Below are 20,710 nucleotides of genomic sequence, written 5' to 3'. Positions count from 1 at the left end.
ACAGCTTCAGGATGCAAAGTGCTGGAATTGTAAGTTGTCCACTGCCTGGTACCATCTGCTAAAATGGAAGGGAAAGTGATCAAAAAAGTCACCTGTGCAACTGCTCACATATTTCTGCAATTCTCCACCCACGCTGGTCATGGGAGATTTTAAAAATACAGATTTGCACTGAGTAATATTAGCAGCCTGACCTTGATGAAAGTGCCTGCAAGAGAATGTTGTGATCCAAAAAAAAAAAACCAAAAAAAACCAAGAAACCAGAAACCTTCCAACCACAGGAGAAACTGTCTTGGAAACAGTATTTTATTTATGGATACTCCAAGACTAAGGAAAGTTGTAATGAACATGATCATAATTGATTGAATTCAACACAGAAGCAAGGAATTGGTTCAGAGAGTGGGAGAGCAGAAGGAGACTCAGCTGCATCAAGGAAATTCCGAGGCCTTAGAAATCTGGGAAGTAATATGGAATTAAAATAGCTTAAATTTTACATTCAGAAGATGGGGAAAGGTGCTTTCTTCCCATTCAGTGTTTGCTAAACATCTGCAGGCGGATTCTGTAAATACCAGATGTTTGTTGAAGTGTCTCTTAGCAGGCTGATAAGCTCATTCCAGAATGGCTGAATATGTTTTGAGGCTGTCAGTGCTCTCACACTCCACTTTACCCTGATTTTGCCTTGTCCTGTGCTTTCCATAAATGAGAAGCAGATGGTTTAAATACCAGTTATGCCTGAATTGCTAAAATCAGCCATAGCTAATAGGAGAGAAAGAGAAAGAGAGAGAGAGAGAGAGAGAGAGAGAGGAGAAAGAAAGAAAGGAAGAAAGAAAGAAAGACAGAAAGAAAGAAAGAAAGAAAGAAAGGAAGAAAGAAAGAAAGAAAGAAAGAAAGAAAGAAAGAAAGGAAGAAAGAAAGACAGAAAGAAAGAAGGAAGGAAGGAAGGAAGGAAAGGAAAGAAAGAAAGAAAGAAAGAAAGAAAGAAAGAAAGAAAGAAAGAAAGAAAGAAAGAAAGAAAGAAAGAAAGAAAGAAAGAAAGAAAGAAAGAAAGAAAGAAAGAAAGAAAGAAAGAAAGAAAGAAAGAAAGAAAGAAAGAAAGAAAGAAAGAAAGAAAGAAAGAAAGAAAGAAAGAAAGAAAGAAAGAAAGAAAGAAGGAAAGAAAGAAAGGAAGAAAGGAAGGAAGAAAGGAAGAAAGAAAGGAAGGAAGGAAGAAAGAAAGGAAGAAAGGAAGAAAGAAAGAAAGAAAGAAAGAAAGAAAGAAAGAAAGAAAGAAAGAAAGAAAGAAAGAAAGAAAGAAAGAAAGAAAGAAAGAAAGAAAGAAAGAAAGAAAGAAAGAAAGAAAGAAAGAAAGAAAGAAAGAAAGAACTTAATATAAACCAGTCTGAATCTCATCCATGCCAGAAACAGACTCAGAGGATGGTCAGGGTGGTCTAAATATGGTTAAAAGATCATTTTATTGTAATTTTTGTACTCAGTTTTAACCCTTTCCTTCTCAGGCCAGCTGAGACTCGCTGCACTAGTTATTCCAGAGGCTTTTGGGACTACTCAGAAGGATTTGGGATGGGTGTCACACAAGGATCCCAGGATTTGGGTGTAGCACAACAGTTGTCTCACCCCTGAAAAGTGCCACACAAGAGATGAAATGGAAGGGAATTGCTTAGGAGATTAGCTAAGAGGAATTAATTGTGGTGAAATCAAATGGTGGAATTAAAAAAGAGGGAAAACCTAGGTGGAGGTGTAGGAAAAGGTGTCTGACACAAAGTACAGGAGGCATGTGCATGAGTAACATGACAAATCCTTGTTGCAAAGCAGTGGTATTTGGGCTATAACAAACTAGATAAATTATTCTAAATGCATCCTGTAAAGCAGCTTGTATGATGCAATTTTGCAGGGTTTTTTTGATTCTACATCTAGGATATTTTACATATTCTGTGATGTGACTCAGGAATCTTTGAGTGTTGTGAGGTAATTCTGAGACAGCAGTCAGTAATTTACGTAATTAGCATAACAGTATTTAATTATATGATTACTGTAAATATGTGCAAAACTTTGATGGTGTAATTAGAATGTGTAATAACTACTTGTAATTACGTAATTAAGTGTGATGACATAACCAAACTTCTAATGGAAAAAAAAGAAGTATTTTCAAGCCCAGCTATAGAAAATGGTATAGTGAAAGTTATAGAGATGGTAAACTATATATATTTATATTTACTTCACTATATATATTTATATTTACATAAGTATGATTCTTCAAAATAAGACACAGAAAGACAGAGTGGGGATAACATATTTTGCAATAGAGCAGCAGAGTTCTTTCACTATTTCAATAAACTGGAAAGTTTCAATTTTTTTTTACATACATATACTTTCTCTTATATGCTCTCAAAACCAGAAATGTCTGTTTGTGCTTATAGATACACATACATAAAACTTAACTCAGTTTAATATATAAGATATGTAACTTCACACACAAAGTTATTTTTGTATATCACTACATACACATCTATTTAAAAAAAAAAGGAATATAAAATACCAGATGATGGTTCAGGAAATGCAATGAACACTTAAGTAATAGCTCTGACTGCCCCATTTCCAGCAAAACAGGAGATTGGGTTTATGTGATCTATTATCTGAGCAGTGCTCATGATGCAGCCAAAATAGAGAAGGGATAAACTCTGAGGAGATGGATGAGATTCCTGGTAGAATTCCAAATGGCAATTCAATTGCACCTAATAAGGAAATGCATGAATTGCTTCACCAGCAAATTCTGAAAAACACTTTAATAGTTTTGGTTTTTTTTTTTTTTAATAAATTCTTTCAGGCAGCCACAGAGACCTGTGACTTTTTCAAAGCAAAGCTTCATCTTTTATTCCTCTCTGGAACTACATACATATTATGTTGGGTGCCTCAAATATTTTTTCTGCTGTGTATAAATCTGGGAATTCACTGAAACCACTTCAAATAAACATTTGTTGTTATTGGTCCATCCTGTTTTCCTCTCTATTCTCCCCCATACATCCACAATGTGAATGCAGGAAAAAGAATAATATTTTTCAGCTCTGTTATGTTTTCAGCTTTTGTTATGATATTTGATATTTTTCAGCTTTTGTTATGTTTTCATTTATTTATGATTCTTTATTTATGATTCAACTTGTAATGCCTTTTTTCTTTTTTTTTTTTTTTGCTACATGAAGTAGGATTTTCCTTACACTAGAAGCTCCCTTTCTTCAATGTGGATTAGCCCAGTATTTCAGGTATTCTGAATGTAAAACCCAACACCACTAAAGCCAACTGTTAAATACTTTCCTGTTTCTTTTAATGGTAATATACATTGGAACGCTATTAGCTTTATCCACAATACCATAATTTTAACTTCTTTTGTTTGACTGAAACACACAGGCTCTCATCTTTGCAGTATTAAAAACCCAACAACCTCTAATATCTACATGTTAAGGTATATTGCATTTTATGCCAAAGAAGTCTATTCTATTTTTGTTATTTTTGGCCTTCAGGATTACCTAGTTTATCATACATGAAGAACTTTAGGAATCAGACCTTTATGGTGCATCCATAGTCGATGTTATTGAAAAAAAATCAGGTGAAGCTTTTCCCAGGACAAATCCATTAATGACTGTTAATTCTATTAATGACTTCCCCACAAAGCAGTGGTCCAAATTTCAGAGGCTAGAGACATGTCAGAGCAAATAACAGATATTTTTGCCCTTTTCCTACACTTGTTGATTTCTGCCAATAACATTGCTGATGACAGGATTTTTGATGAGATGAAACCTCTGCCTGAATTAATCTTTGTGGTTTTTTCTACATTACACTATTTTACTTCTTGCTTAAATATAGATACATTTTGCAAATATTTCCATCATATCAGATGCTTTACTTGAATGTGTGACAGATTTGGTCTCTGAAACTCCCTCAGTTTTGAAGGGAATAACATGGCTATTTTGAGGTTTCTTTATGTGTAAAGAAGTATTTCCACAGTACATTAAAGTGTTCTGGTTTTGTTTGTTCTTTCCCTGTAAAAATAGAATCTTATATTTTATATTATTAAAATAAAATTATATATTATATTAATTATATTAATTATATTATATTATATTATATTATTAAAAATAATGGTTTTAAAACATGCTGTACTTACTCTGTTGGCAGTTCCTTCCCATAAATTCACCTGGACATTCACAGGAATAGTTGGCAACAAGATCTGTACAGATTCCACCATTTCTGCAGGGTTCAGCTTCACATTCATTCACATCTGCAGGAATCACAAAAAAAGAATGCCATGATTAGCAGAGAAATGGTAAAAGCAATATGCACATGTTTAAAAGAATTTAAAAAAAAGAAGAAAACATGAGAGAGAAGTTTTATTATGTCCTGTAGTACAATATAATTCAAAGTCTTGCTCAATGATTTCCACTGTTATTTCCAGATGATATCAGGGCCAAAAGTTTGGCCTGAAAAAAACCCCAAAAAACCAAATTGTAGTAGTTCTAATGGAGCAATCAGTAGAGACTCTTGCAACTTTAAGGAATGTTGCTACTTCTTTATCAGCAGATGCCAGTTAAGGATGTGTCTCAGTTCATCTCAAATTCATTAAACATCTAATTGACAAGGCTGTTTAAATATCTAAAAAAAAATTCCCTTTCTGTGAATGAGTTAGTGGGCAAATTGAAACTCATAACTCAATCTAGAAGCCAGCAAATTTCATTAAATTTCATAAAAGACAGAAAAGGTGGGTAATCTCACTTGAGTTCCTCTTTTTCAGTACACTTTGTCAAACTCTGCAAGAATAAAACTCACCAGTGTTTTTCAGTGTAGCAACCTTAAGTGTAATATCAGATTCCTTTTCTCAAGTGTGGCACGGAATTTTTCAGTCAACATTAAACAGGCAGGGGGATTATGTTGATGCATCATAATTGAAGTTCTTAGTTTCCACATTTATATTTATTCTGCATGGGCTAGAAATGAATAGGTTTTATGTGTTGTTTTAAAAGGACTGGACCTCTGAAGTTAAATGTTTTAAAAAGGGTAGAGGATGTGGTAAATATGGTAGATAACATGGTAGATAATAGGGGAAATCACTGGGAATTGAAGTCATACTCCTTGCTGTTGTGTTTAATCTGCTCCTGTGCCCAAAATGTTTTTGGGTTTTTTTTGGTTTGTTTTTTTTTTTTTCTGGCACACACAAACCAAAGAAAATGTTACAAAAACGTCTAAATCTTATGCAACGTGGCTATGCTCAGGAAAAGCAGAACTCAGATCTGTCAACAAAGTTTCCTGATATTCGATAGTTTGAGTATGTGACTTCTGTACTTTCAACTTGGTTTTTTTATTTTATTTTATTTTCCAGGAATATGTATTAAAAAAAAAAAATCAGTGTTTTATACAGTGAATAGGATTATCTTCCCATTGCTGTGAACAGAAATGCAGAGACAGGTCTTCAGTGAAATAGGAAGGCTAGTTTCACTTGTTTGAAACAGAAAGTTTTCAGATTTTTATGCTAAAATTAATGGTGGCAATGGATCCCTGGGCCTCTTTTTAACCCCTCATGTTTTTCTATTTCTCACTTTTAAAGATATTACATACTGGCATAATAAAACTTTAGAGTTAGCTGAATTTTTTCTATTAAAGATGAACAAGAGGAGTAACAGCTTAGAGTTCGAGAAATAAAACCTGCCAAGGGAAATGACCAAAGAGCAGACCTGCTCAGTTCTAAATTAAATTCTTTATATGTATTTATAAAATTTAACAAGGTTCTTCAGCTCCCCATTTGCCTTTTTAAGCAAAGCCCATTAACCTTACATTTTTATCAGGTTATTCATCATTTTAATACAGGCTAACACATTTGTGGGGGAAAAAAAATCAAGGTCACTGTGAACTAAAAAACATTAAGTGAACATATGAACTATCTCCCACTATGCTGGTAGTGATTTATCCTCTTAAAAGCTTTTCTGTGTAAAGACAATATCTCCTCAAGATTTTTTTTCCCTATTTTACCATTCTTCTTGAAACAGGAGGAGAAAAAGCATAGCTTTCCAGAATATTCCATATTGACTGCGTGGTGATGGAGAAATATAAACTGAGCTTGGAGCACCACATCCTTTTAAAACAATCCTCATATTCCATCCTCATGGAGCACTCAGCAATATCCAGAGCAGAAAGATGGAATTTGTTAATTATTATCTTTGTTACTTGGCTTCTACAGTGATTTTTCCCAGTAATTTCAGAAACTTGAGTCCCATCAGTTCAAACAAATATGTCATATTTGATGAATTTATGAGGAAAGGTTGGTCATTGCATCATGTCTGATGTGTTTAGTTGAAAAGAAAATCAACAAAACCATGTTAAAGAATAAAACAACATTCTTGAACATGGGTTAGATAATAACTTCTACAGAATTACATATTTTCCCGTTATTATTTCATTTGACTGAACATGCAGACGAAGAATATTTAAGTAAGGGTGGCTCCTACGAATTGTGGTGAGTTTGTGTCCAGATTCCCAGATGTGCCAATTCTGATACTGCACTTTACACTAGCTGGTGTGTTCCTTCCTTCTGGAAAACATAAACTTTGTTCTGTCACCATGACAAGGAGTAAATTTCCCTAGAAATTTTAAAATACCAGGGTTTCTTGAGAAGTTGCTCCTCCAGGCAATAGAGACTCATGCAGAAAACTCTCTTTCTGTTATCAGATTCTAATTCTTCACCAACCACATAACCTACCTACATAAGAAGGATGAAGGTTTTCTTTTGATCTAAATTAATAATGCACAGTAAAAGCACTGCAGGATGCTCATGAGTTTTCAGGTAAGGTTAAGTCTTAGCTTCAAGGCAGATCCTTTCGCTTTGCACTAAATAAAATACAGAGACCTGGGTGCTGCCAGAGAAATTTGAGTTCCTCACAGAGGGAGGTGGTGGAAGTGATGAACACTGAGTGAAAAGGACTCATCAAAAGACAGAGGGAAGGTCTGGATCTCTAGATAGTGTCCAGTTAGAAAAAAAAGAAACAAACAAACAAGCAACAATAAAGGAAATGAAAGAAAACCGAGAGGAACTGCAATACCCAACAAACAAAAGAGAGCAAAGAAGAACAAAAATACCCCAAACCCCACCCAAACAAAACCAAACAAGAAACCCAAACAAAAACATCCCAAAACCCCCAGCCTCAAAAAGTCCAAATGCCCAATCTCTCATGATATCTCTGCTGAAGAGGGATTCTGAAATTCAGGATGATGCAGGAACAGAGAAACTGAGATTTTCTGAAAACAGATTGTTCCTTGAAAGAAATAGCTTGAAGGGCTGAGAGAGTAGGTTTAGGAAGTAAAGCCTATGCTAAGGTTTCTTTTTATGCTGCAGATTATTAAATTTAAATTTCCTATCTCCTACTCTCAATCCATAATCACAGAGTTATTAAGCAGACTTCTGTTTGAAGCACAGTTGTGTTGCACCCCAGAACAAAACTAGGAAAGTAATTGAGAACTTGGCTATGTCACATAGTGACTTGGAAAACCATCAAGGGGCAGATTTCTGTGCTTTTTTCTTCTTTTGATAGATTTTATATACATATGCTTATTTAATCCTCTAAGTATTTAATAAAACATTAATAAAAACTACTACTTGCAAATGTAACATAATTAAAAATGCCTAGCCTCATTTTGGGTTGTACCAGTTAAATAGAGTCACACATATTTTCTTGGAAAATCACCCCTCATGAAATGGGTATTTAAATTGTGCAGCTGTCATAATTAAAAAATTAACTCTTACATAAAGCCCTTTGAGTCCGTCAGCAAGCTACTTGTTACAAACTGAATTTTTTTCTGAAGGAGCGACCAATAAGCTCAATTTAACTGCATTTTGGTTTTTTTTTGGCCAACACACCTTGTGCTTTGCCTGTGAGTTCACACCAGTGTCTTGTTCCTGTCCCCTGCCTGTTTGTTCTTTTCACAGCCCGAATTCCTGGTTCCTGCCACCTGAGCCCTTGTTTCTGGTCCAGGACTGCCTTTTGCCATGCAGGCTTCCTGAAGCTCTCTCCTGCTGACCAGAACATTCCTTCCCTTAGATTTTGGTTTTGTTCACATTTTGGCTTCTGGATCACACTCAGGCTGCTCATCTCAACCTTAAGTCATGTTTTAAAATCAGTCTTCTATCATGATAAAGTGGTTGGCCAATCAAAGAAAAAGCATTTATGTTCAAGAGTCTTCTCTGGAAGCCAACATAGCTTTCATTAGGAGAATTGATCCAACAAAATCCAGTTATCCTTTATAAATATTGCAAACATTTTTCTTTCCCATAACAAAGTCAGTTTAGGGTGCCATTTAGTGCAATTTAGGAATTAAAAAATCATCTAGCAATATCTGTTTCATAATTGGCTTCTGTGAATACCCACAGCCACACACTGGATAAAGAGCAACTCCCAGTTTGAGTAACTTCTCACTCCTTCCCGCGCCCCAGGTTTCAATATTTTTAAAGAAAACCCAAAATATTTCCCTACACATTTGTGCTTCAAAATAAAACTGTTATATAGCTGACAATGTGCTCAAATATCTTTACTTTTGAAAGCTGGTATGGCATGATGTGGACAAAAAGATAATGTGGAATAATTATCCTAAAGTTTTAACATCTTTAATTGTCTTTGGAGTTTAAGCTAAGCTATTCTTGTAGTTGCTTGATGGTTCTTTATAGATTTCTAAAATGCATTCTAGGTATCTTTTCTTTATTATGTATTGATCCTGAATGATTAAATTACACAGGTCAATACCATATCAGTAAGTTCACACAAAATGTATGATCTTGTTTGCAGAATTTTGTAGTAGCTTGTAATTGTTTAAGCTTGAGCTTCAGATGGTCAAACTTTTTGTTATGAATTTCCTAGAATCATGAAACTCAGCTTACACACTCTTCTTTTTTATTTGCACCAAGGTGCACAAGCACCAAATATTTTTAAGAAATACAAAATGGCAAAACTCCATTGAAAAGAATTAAACTATACTGGTTTTATTTGGCAAATAATCTGGCTCATGAGAAACTGAAATTTAATAAAATTATCTTAACAGTGAGCTACTCAGTGATAAAATTTGAAGGATTACAGCAATTCACATATTGAAAGACACATCTTCTTTAAGAGTAGAATATTTTTATGAAAATGTTTACCAAAAAAACCCCCAAATCAAAGCATTCTTCCTCATATTCACACCGTTTATAAAAACAAGCCTAAACTGTAAAGGTCTCATAAATTAGATTACCTTGCTGTTTTGTTTTTTTTTTTTTTTTTTTTCCCTAGAAAGCTAATAAATAAAGAAGTAAATAAATGTGTTTAAACAGAATGATTTAAACAGAATGAAAATGCATCAGGAAAAGCACAGGAGGATGACCTTCAATTTTTGGCTAAAGATATGGAATAGATAATTTTCACAATAATGATTTATCTTAACAATCTTAATGAGAGGTTTAAGAAGATCTCTAACATGTTCCAAATGAATGTTTGTTTATAATTTATATAAACAGATAAACTGTAGCTTTAGCTATAACTGATCCTTGACTTAATTAGGATTATGCAAAAACAAGCACTAGCACTTGTTTGGCTCAATACTGGTGTGAAACTTTTACAAATAATGTGGCATATTTCCTTGAAGTGCAGGAATTTAGAATAAAGTATTAAATCTGAATTGGATGCATTAACATTCCACGCAGGACAGGCATCTGTTAGAATTCAGAGGTTTCCTTTGCTTTTTCAAAGCCAGTTTCCTGACCACAGAAGGCTCTGAAAACACTGTGCCAAGAGAACCTGCAGGAAACCTTCAAGTGCTCTGTGCCACCCTGAAGGGATTCACTATTCAGATATCCTTCTTATGTGATCTTCAAAAAGAGAGGAAAACTGCTTTACACTGGAGACAAAAAAAGTGCAGACCTCTTGCTCCTCCATCCTTAGAAGTTAAACACTGTGTTACCCCTGGTCTCATAATTCCATATAAAGTTTTCCTCCTCCTGTATTTTTACAGGAGGAGGAAAATGTAATTATTCTGTAATTATTCCTGTAATTATTCTGTAATTATTCCTGTAATTATTCTTTAATTATTCCTGTAATTATTCCATATTATCTTTTCGTCCACACTATGCCACACCAGCTTCCAAAAGTAAAGATAATTGAACACATTGCCAGCTATATAACAGTTTTATTTTGAAGCACAGCTGCGTGGGAAAGTATTTTGGGTTTTCTTTAAAAATATTGAAACCTGGGATAATCCACCACAGGGATGTCTGTCAGGATTTTTCCTGAAACATTCACTACAAATATTTTACATTATATTATCCCAGAGCTCTTGCCTAGAATTCCTTCAGAAGCTGCTTCTCCAACCATTCTCGCATTCTTTTTTCAGAGCAAATTTATCTCTTTTGAGGCTTCTTTAAAAATTCTAGTTTACACATTTTTAAATATACTTCTTTAACTAGACTTCTTAAAAAATAAAACAAGAGAAGATATTTCATGCCACCTGGTAACAATCCAGTGTTGTTCCCTTCCCTGTTGGTTCTAAAATATATCTAGGCCAACTTGTTTCAGGAAAATTGGAATATATAGTTAGATCCTCTTCATTTTGATTTGATTTGTAAAAATCCAGGCTCTGAGAAAATGGAAAGACTATTTTTATTTTAATTAATACCTTCTTAAATTTCATATGTGAAGTAAAATCCTTAATTTAGACAAACCAGCATTTTTTATGATGACTAATTTCTTTCTCCACCACTTAACTTTTCATCTTTTCCACCTGCAACTTACACTCCTGTTCAATATTATAGTTACAGTTATTCTGTTATAGTAGCAGTGAAATTAATAGAAGCATGTATTTAGAAATCCAGTTTAAAATCAATTTATTGTCTATACCATTTTCCTACTGTTCTTTGCATTCCACTGTGGCACTTACCCTATGCTACCTTCACTTAAAAAAATTCAAAGTTAAATTTAAAGTTTTGAAGTGACTTCATTTCCATAAAATAGTAACTATAATCACAGGTTTCAGAATGCTAGGATTAAATGTAAAACTATTGGAAAAATAATAATTTAAAAAATAATAAAGGAAAAGACACAATTAAGTGCATTCCAGAATACATTTCTACTTTAAATTATCTACTTCAAAGGGTTTAAAATAAGACAGGGCTCTACAAGAATCGTTGCCACAGTAGTGATATATCTTGTGCTGTTAACAAGATTCTTTTTTTTTTTTTTTTGGTATTTTTAGATACTTTTTCATCCCTGTTTCAATTTTGAGAACTCTCATAAAATAGACCATGCAGTGAAATTATACTCTGCATAGGTAGCTACTCTCTATTATGCAAAATACTTATCTTTTCCTTATAGCCACTGAAAAGTTATTACAGTGTTCTCTGTGGAGTCGTACTTCCAACACTGGGCTAGTCAGTATTTCCTGATCTTCTATTTACCTGTTTAAATGCCTATTTAATGGCATTTCATCTGAGGCAATTTTAATCTAATGGAATTTTGCAATAGCCTAGCCTGGATGTTCCTTATTAGTTTTAAAGGAGTTGGTACTTTAAAAGTTTTAATATGTATTGAAGCAGATTTTTCATTTTTAATTACTTTTAATGAATACTGGCATGAAAACCTTCGTCCCATTAAGTAACTTATCATTTAATTTTACACTGTGGAAGTACATCTTCAGGGCAACTATTCCTGGCGTTTCCAATGAACCTTATTAAAATAATTGGCTATTTATATAACAAGCATTTGACAAATCATTTAAGCTGTAGTTCAGGAAAAGAGAGAAAAAAAAATCTTATTAAAAAGTGATTCAACTGGTGAATCATTTTTCATTACAAGCAATGCTCCAAAAATCTCAGCTTCAGGAATAAGTTAAATTATGGAGCATTGGAGCAACTAGATGATTTGCTAGAGGAGTGTGGGTGGTCACGTGGCAATAAATCCAATTATTACCAAAATGAGTTTGACCCCAAATCAGTAAAATTAGCATTATTTCCCTTCATACATCCCGGAAAAATTTTATCCCTTCAAAATGCAGTTGTTCATGCATTTCAGAATAGACTGAGGGTAGGATTGCATTGTTTTTACGTGAACATGGCTATGGCACAGGTTTTTAAAAATATCACTAGACAAACAAGTCCTGGAAGATACAAAGATGGATGCTCTAAAATGACAAAGCCAGATGATTATGGTTTTTTTTTTTTTTGACATGTCTTTATTTGATATACACAGGGTGAAGTGTACTCATTTGTGGCCAATGTGTATAAATCTCATTTGAACAATCAGAAATATTTGTTTGAGGCACTTGCATAAGTGCACATACATGTGCTACATAGAGGTAACTTCAACTCTTTGCTGATAGTTTTGAAATTCAGACCCTTAGCTGATCAGAAATATATGTATGTTTTACTGTTAATGGATCTTGTATTTAATCCGGAACTGCAGGTTGGTGAATGTCACCGAGGAAAGAAACGCTCATCACCAATTCTGCCTTTTGGGCTGTGGTGATTTCCTTGCCTCCTCTGCAAAGGTGACAAGGAAAACCCCATCTCCCTCCCCACAAAAGATGCAGCAGCTCCACCACATCAGCAATGATTGCCTGGTTCAGGAAGAAAAATACTGTCTTCCAGTCTGTACATAAAATCTGTACCATAACCCAATGGTGTGGGTGCTACAATTCCTGTAAAAATCTCTACTTTTGCTGAGAAATGGGAGGAGGTTCTCGCTCTTTTATGAGCATTGACATAAAGAAGTCAGAAATAAGCTTTTTAAACTCCTAATTTTACATTAGGGTAAAGGCTCTCCTCGCCTTGCACTCTTTTCCTAATTTTGGTGTATGTCTCCTGCAGAATTATCCTGAAGCTCCCTTAAATATTTAGTGACAAAGAAATTGGAGAGGGTGAGAAGGAAGCAGATTAATTTCTCTTTAACAGTGACAACTGCTGGTATGGAAAAGAATGTTGCTTTTAAGTAAACTGCAAAAACTGCAGGAGGGTAAAGCATATACAGCTCTGCTAGGTACAATAAAGGATCACACGCAATAAATACATTTTCAGAGCCAGATGCCACCTGACTGACTTGTGGGGAGGGCAAAATAATATCTGACAAGATTACAAAGGATACCTATTATTTGGAGGTAAATAACATTTTAAATACTCTTTTATGGTGCAGTGCCTACACATCTGGACCAGGGAACATCAATTCACTGTAAATGTTTTGTTGTAACAAGGGCAATTCCTGAATGTAATTCCTGAATTGAATTTATTGCAAATGTAGAGCTGGTGGTTTCTTCTAAAAAAGGCTTTTTAGAAAATCCCAGAATCCCAGAATGGTTTGGTTTGGAAGGGGCCTTAAAGATACATAATTCCAACCACCTTCCACTATTCCAGGTTGCTCCAAGCCCTGTCCAGCCTGGCCTTGGACACTTCCAGGGATCCAGGGACAGCCACAATTAATGCCATTCATGTCCCTCTGCATGTTCCCATCTCCTCACCTCCCTAGGACCTAGCACTGGCCACATTCTGTGACCTGATCCCACTGAAAATCCCTTAACACAGTTAGCTTGTGCACTTCACCACAGTCCTGGTGAGCTGATTCAAACACACGTCTGATGGGGATCAATTTTCAGTGGAGATGGGCGTCATTATTTTTTGGCAGAATCAGACAATCCCACCAGAGGACCAAACAAACCTCCAGCCGAAGCACGGCTGACAGAAAGCCGCACGTGTCTCATTACATCAGACACTTAGCACATGATAAGAAAAGGAAGATAAACAGGATTTATTAATATTTTTTCAGTGTACTTTGAGAAAAGCAAAGTATGCCTGCATTTGTAAGAAGCATGGCCTTACAGAATCTTACATGCAGTTTCAGATCTGAGAACACACCTGCACTTCCCTACGCAGGTCTCGGGCACGTTTTCTCTGTACAAATTCTAGAATGTCTGGGTGGACTGAATTTCCATTTGCCTACTGGAATGTTTTAAGAAAATTCCCAGTTATGTCAAATCCCAGGAATTTCAGACTGCTGGGCTACTTTCTTTCAGATTATTTTAATCTCACAGGGATCCAGTTCTTGTGCTCTCAGCCTGCTGTCACACAAAGCAAAACATGATAAGTAGAGATGATCAAGAGATTTTCTTAAGAAATATACTCCTGACTCAAACTAAAACTCTTAGCCAGGTGTTCTACAGAAATAATTGTATGTCACTTAAGAGTAAGTGCAGAATAAATGCAAACTACATGAATATCCTGGGTATTCATATGAAAATGTGACAGCACCGTGGGTTTTGCTTGAGATATTTTATGAATACAAAGGGATTAGTTTGTGATGCAGACTGGTTTCTGCCATTACACCAGTTTATCATTACACTGAGCTTCAAGCACAAATACTGATTTTTGAAATTTTTCTTGCACAGGCAATGAGTCTGATGCAATATCCTTCTCTCCCTCTGTACAGTGTTCGTTCTCAGAAGTGTATCCACATGAAAAAATACTGTTTATAATTTCAAAAGAGTACCTAGACTACTGAATGTACTCCTGGATCTTCCTTCTAAGTTCTTTTACTTCTTCCAACTTCTCACTGGGTTTGTAGTATAAAACAAGCCCCTGATAACTGAATGTGTTTTCCTTCTTTCATTTTTCAGGAAAAATTTCCATGCAAATTGTTCAATTTCCAAACAATAAAGCCGCTCACAAGATTTTCAGGTAGTTCAATGAGCAGTACCAATATTTTATACAGTAATAGGGAGCTGCACAGCCATGTGCCAGCACGAGTTCCAAACACAATACAATATTTTAATTCTGCATCCCTGACACACCAACACATACAGATGGCTGAGCACAGTAGCTCTTACAGGAGCAAAACAATAAAACCAAGAAAAATATCTGAATTACATTTTTTTTTTTTCCCCAACAACTGCTCCCAGACCACATCTCTGTGTGACAAAATTCTAAGTGGTAAGTTCTGTCTTGTTAAACAATCAGATTTCATTTCAAGATTTCATTTATTACTTTATCTTCCTCACAAGAATTTGCTGGTGTATCTGTGAGAAAGCTGCTGGTGCAACAAAGACTGACCAGAGTTCTGCTTATAAAACTTCAGGTGGCTGTGTTGACCCTAAACCATCACAGTGGCTGAAATTGACTTATGGGTTGCTGTGTCTTACCAAATGGGCACAAAAAGTGGGAAAAATAAAAGGAAAAGAGATGTTTTGTCCAGGCAAAGTTATCATGTGTTCCTCCTCTAACCATACACCTCTCTACTGTGGTTTATCAGCTCTTCCCTGGGACTCAGTGCAACCTCAGATAGTTTATTACAATATTTCTGTTATAAAAATAGGAATGCATGATGTAGACATTACAATGGGATAACTATTCTCAAATTTAGAGTGGACTCCTTTCATTCAGTGCTTTTTATTTTTAATTCAAATATAAAGAGAAACTTTTATGTATAAAACATCTCCATATGTTATATTTTTAATGCAGAATATGAACAAATTTAATCTCTTTTGCAATCAAACAGCAATTCCTGCATTTTTGGAACATTAATTTCTTTTCACCATAAAAAAAACCAAAACAAAAAAACAAACTACTCCTTAAGAAAGACACTAATTAGAGAAAGACTACCTGCCTACAAAAAAAGTTTACAATGGCTATTGACAGCCAAAGTGACTTTTACACCATAGAAACACACGTCTTCTGAAAAGCACCATTCATTATGTAATTCAGTCAGTGCCTAGGTTGGAAGGAGCCCAACCCCTCTGTTTAACATTGCCATAAAACCCCAAAGCAATCAGGAAGATCTATTTCCTCCGCCTATGGCACCTCATGAAAGAAACTCAGCAATTACCACGGCCTGCTGAAGAAAAGCCTCAGCCCCACACCCAGTTCTGGTTAAAAAAGAAAAAAAAAAAAAAATCAGAAGGAAATTTAACAACAAAATGCTGCATAAAGAATACAGAATGTAAGGAACTTCTGACAAATAAACCTTACAGCTTTCTCTTTACTATAAGTCACTGCTGCTGTAAAATACACCACTGAACAAAGAAGGTTTTGAGAAGGCCACTGAGAGACAATTTGAAAGTGCAAGAAAAACCAACACACTGCACAGAAAAGGCAACAAATTTAACTGGCTGCACAGGAGAAGTAAGAGGGCACATAACAAATGTCTGCAAAATAACAAGTGGTGTACACAAGGCATTCAAAATCTGCTTTTCTCCCAGTATTGTAATAGACAAAGGATGAAACATTTAAAAGGTGCTGAAAGACAGCAGGTTGGAAATTGAAAAGGGACTTTTTATTGAGTATACAGCAAAATTAGACTTTGAAACTCAATGCTATGTATGAGGAAATTGTTAAGATCAGTAACTCAACAAGAATAAAAAAAGCTATTTGAATTGTGTATGGATAGAAAGAATAAACAATGCTATACAAGCAAATTCTAAGAAGAGTGAAACAAAATTGGTGGGGTTATTATACTTCCTACCTGGGACTTTAAAGCAATCTCTGGCTCTTACTGAATCAAATAAAATCTTCAAGGAGGGGGCAAGCATCAGCTCAGTTACCTACTGCTTTAACCACAACATTTATTTGGGCTTCAAGGAAAACAAACACCTTCTTCCAATCGCCCCAAAATTGGTGTCACTGTTGTCCAATCTCACCAGACGTTTGTTGTAAGAGGATCCATCAGCAAAACTTCCTTCACTTTCAGCTGACAAACCTGTCATTTTTCACCTCATTAGAGAATTTCCTTTTTCCAGTCCCCACACAAGCTTCCCTGGACTTCTGTGAATGGGACAAAAGCACCAGGGGCTCCCACACCTGCTGGTTCTGCCATTTCCTTCAGCCCCCTGACACAGCTTCAATTCTGGGAACATTTTACTGACTTTTCTTCCAATAGCCTTCAGTGGCTGTTTGTTTTTATATTCTTTACTGGTGATACCTCTCAGATGTCTTTAAAATTACCCACCTTCTTTCACATTTTGAGTTAAATTCTGGAAGTTTCACAAACTAATAATGATACATGCTTCCTCCTTCCTTTCTTGTCCAAGCTACTGGTCAAACACAGGAATAGTTTCCAAATTTCAGCTCTACAATGCTTAGAGGCACAAGGACATACGTATACATGAAACTGGCTACTGCACTATGGAGTTTATTACTGTACCAGTAAGTATTTTGTTGGCAGTATAATTTTTTAAAGCTATTCATAGAATTAATTTTGATGAATATTAACCCTTCCCTCCACCCCAGAATAAAAAGGAACAATGTGGTAAAGTTTAGAACAGCCCAAACAGATATTTTTCTCCAAAGGAGGGACCATATTTTATGTGTGTCAGGAGGAGCATGGGATGAAAATCTGGTGTGGTGCAACTGCATGCACACTGGTACATTAAATTTGCTCACTTGGCTCTTGCCATGGCTGGCTTGGAACAACCTGCATCTGTGCAAGAAAACAATGGGTTTTAGTCTTCAAAACAGGGCAGCTGCATGGAAACCATCTGTGGGGAATGGTTTCTGGAGTGCCCTTCCACCCAACAGCAGCCAGGAGTGGTTTAACAAGAGCACTCATTCCTCTTAACATAAAATCTGTGCCACATTCTGCATCCTCATCACAGTAACTTCTTCCTGGTAGCTGGAAAAGTCACTGTGATTCTGCCCCTGGGATGGGGTAACTTTGGATGCGTGGACAGACTGGGGAATGAGATGCTGGGAAGCAGTGCCAGGGAAAGGCACTGGGCATCCTGGTTGTGGGAAATAGTGAAAGTAAGATGATTTCAAGAAAGCTGTAAAAGCAGGCTTTTTTTAAAAACAGAACAGAAAACGCAGAACTAGCTGCAGCTGCAACATCTGAAAGTAGAAAAAGTTACAATGGTAGAGCAAGCAAGGACATTAAACAATAGCTTGAGTTTGAGACTTGGCTAAGATAGACCTTAGGACTGCAGAAAAATAGGAAACAAGATATTCTATGTCTAACAAGATAGTAGAAAGTTTTAAGCTTAATAATGGAGTATTGTGTATTGTTGATAGAAAGCAGACAAGCATTATGTGAAGCAGGTGTACATGTGCTTTCACTGATTGGCCAGAACAATTTTCTGTAAGCTTTAGCAATGTGCTATTGGCTAGAAAGTTTTTAAAATGCTCTGTGGCAAAGAAATCTTTGGCTGTTGCTGGCTGTACATGAGCTTTTCCATCTTCCTATTGTCTCAACCATGTAATGAGGCTGATGCTGCAACAAAAACTCGAAGAATGTACCCCAGCAGTGCTGTCCTGTTTGTGAAAACAACCTCCAAACACAAAGGCCAGTGGCAGTGCCCTGGAGCCAGCAGGGACATCCCTGTCCTGGGGACACCAGGCCCAGCATGGCCAGGCAGGGATTGTCCTGCTCTGCTCTGGGCTGGAGTGGCCTGACCTGGAATATTGGGCTCAGTTCTGGCATCACAACATAAAAAAAGATGTTAACCTGTTAGAATGTGCAGAGGAGGCCATGGGGATGGTGAATGATGTGGAGGGGCCGTGTGAGGAGGGTTGAGGGCACTTGGTGTGCTCAGCTGGAGAAGGGAGGCTGAGGGCAGACCCATCACAGCTACAGCTCCCCATGAGAGGAAGAGGAAGGGCAGCTCTGGTCTCTGATCTCTGGTCTCTGATCTCTGGTCTCTGATCTCTGGTCTCTGATCTCTGGTCTCTGATCTCTGGTCTCTGGTCTCTGATCTCTGGTCTCTGATCTCTGGTCTCTGATCTCTGGTCTCTGATCTCTGGTCTCTGATCTCTGATCTCTGATCTCTGGTCTCGGATCTCTGATCTCTGGTCTCGGATCTCTGATCTCTGGTCTCTGATCTCTGATCTCTGATCTCTGGTCTCTGGTCTCTGATCTCTGATCTCTGGTCTCTGGTCTCTGATCTCTGGTCTCTGGTCTCTGGTCTCTGATCTCTGGTCTCTGATCTCTGGTCTCTGGTCTCTGATCTCTGATCTCTGGTCTCTGATCTCTGATCTCTGATCTCTGGTCTCTGGTCTCTGATCTCTGATCTCTGGTCTCTGGTCTCTGATCTCTGGTCTCTGGTCTCTGGTCTCTGATCTCTGGTCTCTGATCTCTGGTCTCTGGTCTCTGATCTCTGATCTCTGGTCTCTGGTCTCTGATCTCTGGTCTCTGATCTCTGGTCTCTGGTCTCTGGTCTCTGATCTCTGATCTCTGGTCTCTGGTCTCTGATCTCTGGTCTCTGATCTCTGGTCTCTGGTCTCTGATCTCTGATCTCTGGTCTCTGATCTCTGATCTCTGGTCTCTGGTCTCTGGTCTCTGGTCTCTGATCTCTGGTCTCTGGTCTCTGGTCTCTGGTCTCTGGTCTCTGGTCTCTGATCTCTGGTCTCTGATCTCTGGTCTCTGGTCTCTGGTCTCTGGTCTCTGGTCTCTGGTCTCTGGTCTCTGATCTCTGATCTCTGGTCTCTGATCTCTGATCTCTGGTCTCTGGTCTCTGGTCTCTGGTCTCTGGTCTCTGGTCTCTGATCTCTGGTCTCTGGTCTCTGGTCTCTGGTCTCTGCTCCTGACAGGGCAGGACCTGAAGGAAGGGGCTGGAGCTGGGCCAGGGATTTGGGATGGAGCTCAGGGCAAGGTTCTCCCCCAGAGGGTGCTGGGCACTGCCCAGGCTCCCCAGGGAATGGCTCCCCAAGGCTGCCAGAGCTCCAGGAGAGTTTGGACAACACTCCAGGGATGCCCAGGCTGGGATTTTGGAGTGTCTGTGCAGGGACAAGCTTTTCAATAGATAATTATCATGGGTCCCTTCCACCTCAGGAGATTCCTTGACTGTATACTGAATTTTGCTGGGAGAGATTATGCATCAGGTCAACTGGCCAGAAATGTGTGGCCACGAGCCTTTCCAGCTGTGGCACCACAGGAGAAAGGCTCTGGCCCATGGGTAGCTGGGATGATGGCTCAAGGTAGAATGGAAATCTGCCACAGGGCCTGTGCAATTTTCCAACACATTTGTGCAGCACATGTGGATATCACAGGCCACCCATGATGTGGAAGAAGAAAGCAGAAACCTCGGTAAAACCCTGGGAAGGGCTTGCTTACATTATTAAGTGTGTTTGATTAATAACCTTTATTATTGGGCTGCAAGGATTTCAGTTATGTCTGGTGGAGTTAATGATCCTCAGAATACAAACCCACGTGCAAATCAAACCCTTAAATCTGAACCCTTTGTTGCTTCAAACATGAATTTTCCTGGTTGGATCTGTGTCCTTTCAGCTACTTGAGTGGCAGCCAGTAACACATATTGGGTCTAATGTCTCAAATTCCTACTTTTTCCAGTATGATAATCACAATAATGCATACTGTATATATCTTTCAACTGCATTTTTTTGTGTTGTGAGGGATTTTCTGTCCCTTTTTTTCTTTTGTATTTTTTTTGTAAATTTTGGGTTGTGGTTTGGTTTGGGGCTTTTTGGGGTTTTTTTTGTCTTTCTTTTTTTGGTATTTTTGGTTTTTTATTGCCATTTGGTTTGGATTTTTTTTAGCAGGGGATTTTGGGTTTTTTTGGTTTTTGTTTGATTGGTTTGTTTGGTTTTTTGTTTTGGTTTTTTTTTTGGTTGGTTTTTTAGGTTTTGCTTTCCTTTTTTGGGGTGGAAAAGCTGTCCATTTGGGGTATTTCCATGGATTCTGAGTTGTTCTAGGCTTTTTTAATATAGAATCACAAACTGGCTTGGGTTTTA

At 37.1% G+C, this 20,710-nt stretch overlaps 1 protein-coding gene across 1 annotated transcript in view; it reads right to left on the bottom strand.

Moving 5' to 3' along the window:
- Positions 1-20,710, bottom strand: part of EDIL3 (EGF like repeats and discoidin domains 3) — a 242,858-nt gene that overhangs the window by 99,271 nt on the left and 122,877 nt on the right. Inside the window, exon 5 of the mRNA XM_036402712.2 lies at positions 4,154-4,267. Within this exon, the coding sequence (XP_036258605.1) occupies positions 4,154-4,267 (114 nt within the window). The remainder of the gene's footprint in view (positions 1-4,153; positions 4,268-20,710) is intronic.

Source organism: Molothrus ater, chromosome Z (genome assembly GCF_012460135.2).
Source record: "Molothrus ater isolate BHLD 08-10-18 breed brown headed cowbird chromosome Z, BPBGC_Mater_1.1, whole genome shotgun sequence".
Lineage (NCBI taxonomy): Eukaryota > Metazoa > Chordata > Aves > Passeriformes > Icteridae > Molothrus > Molothrus ater.
Note: the sequence above shows the minus strand (reverse complement) of the source record. Positions and strands in the feature narration are given on the sequence as shown.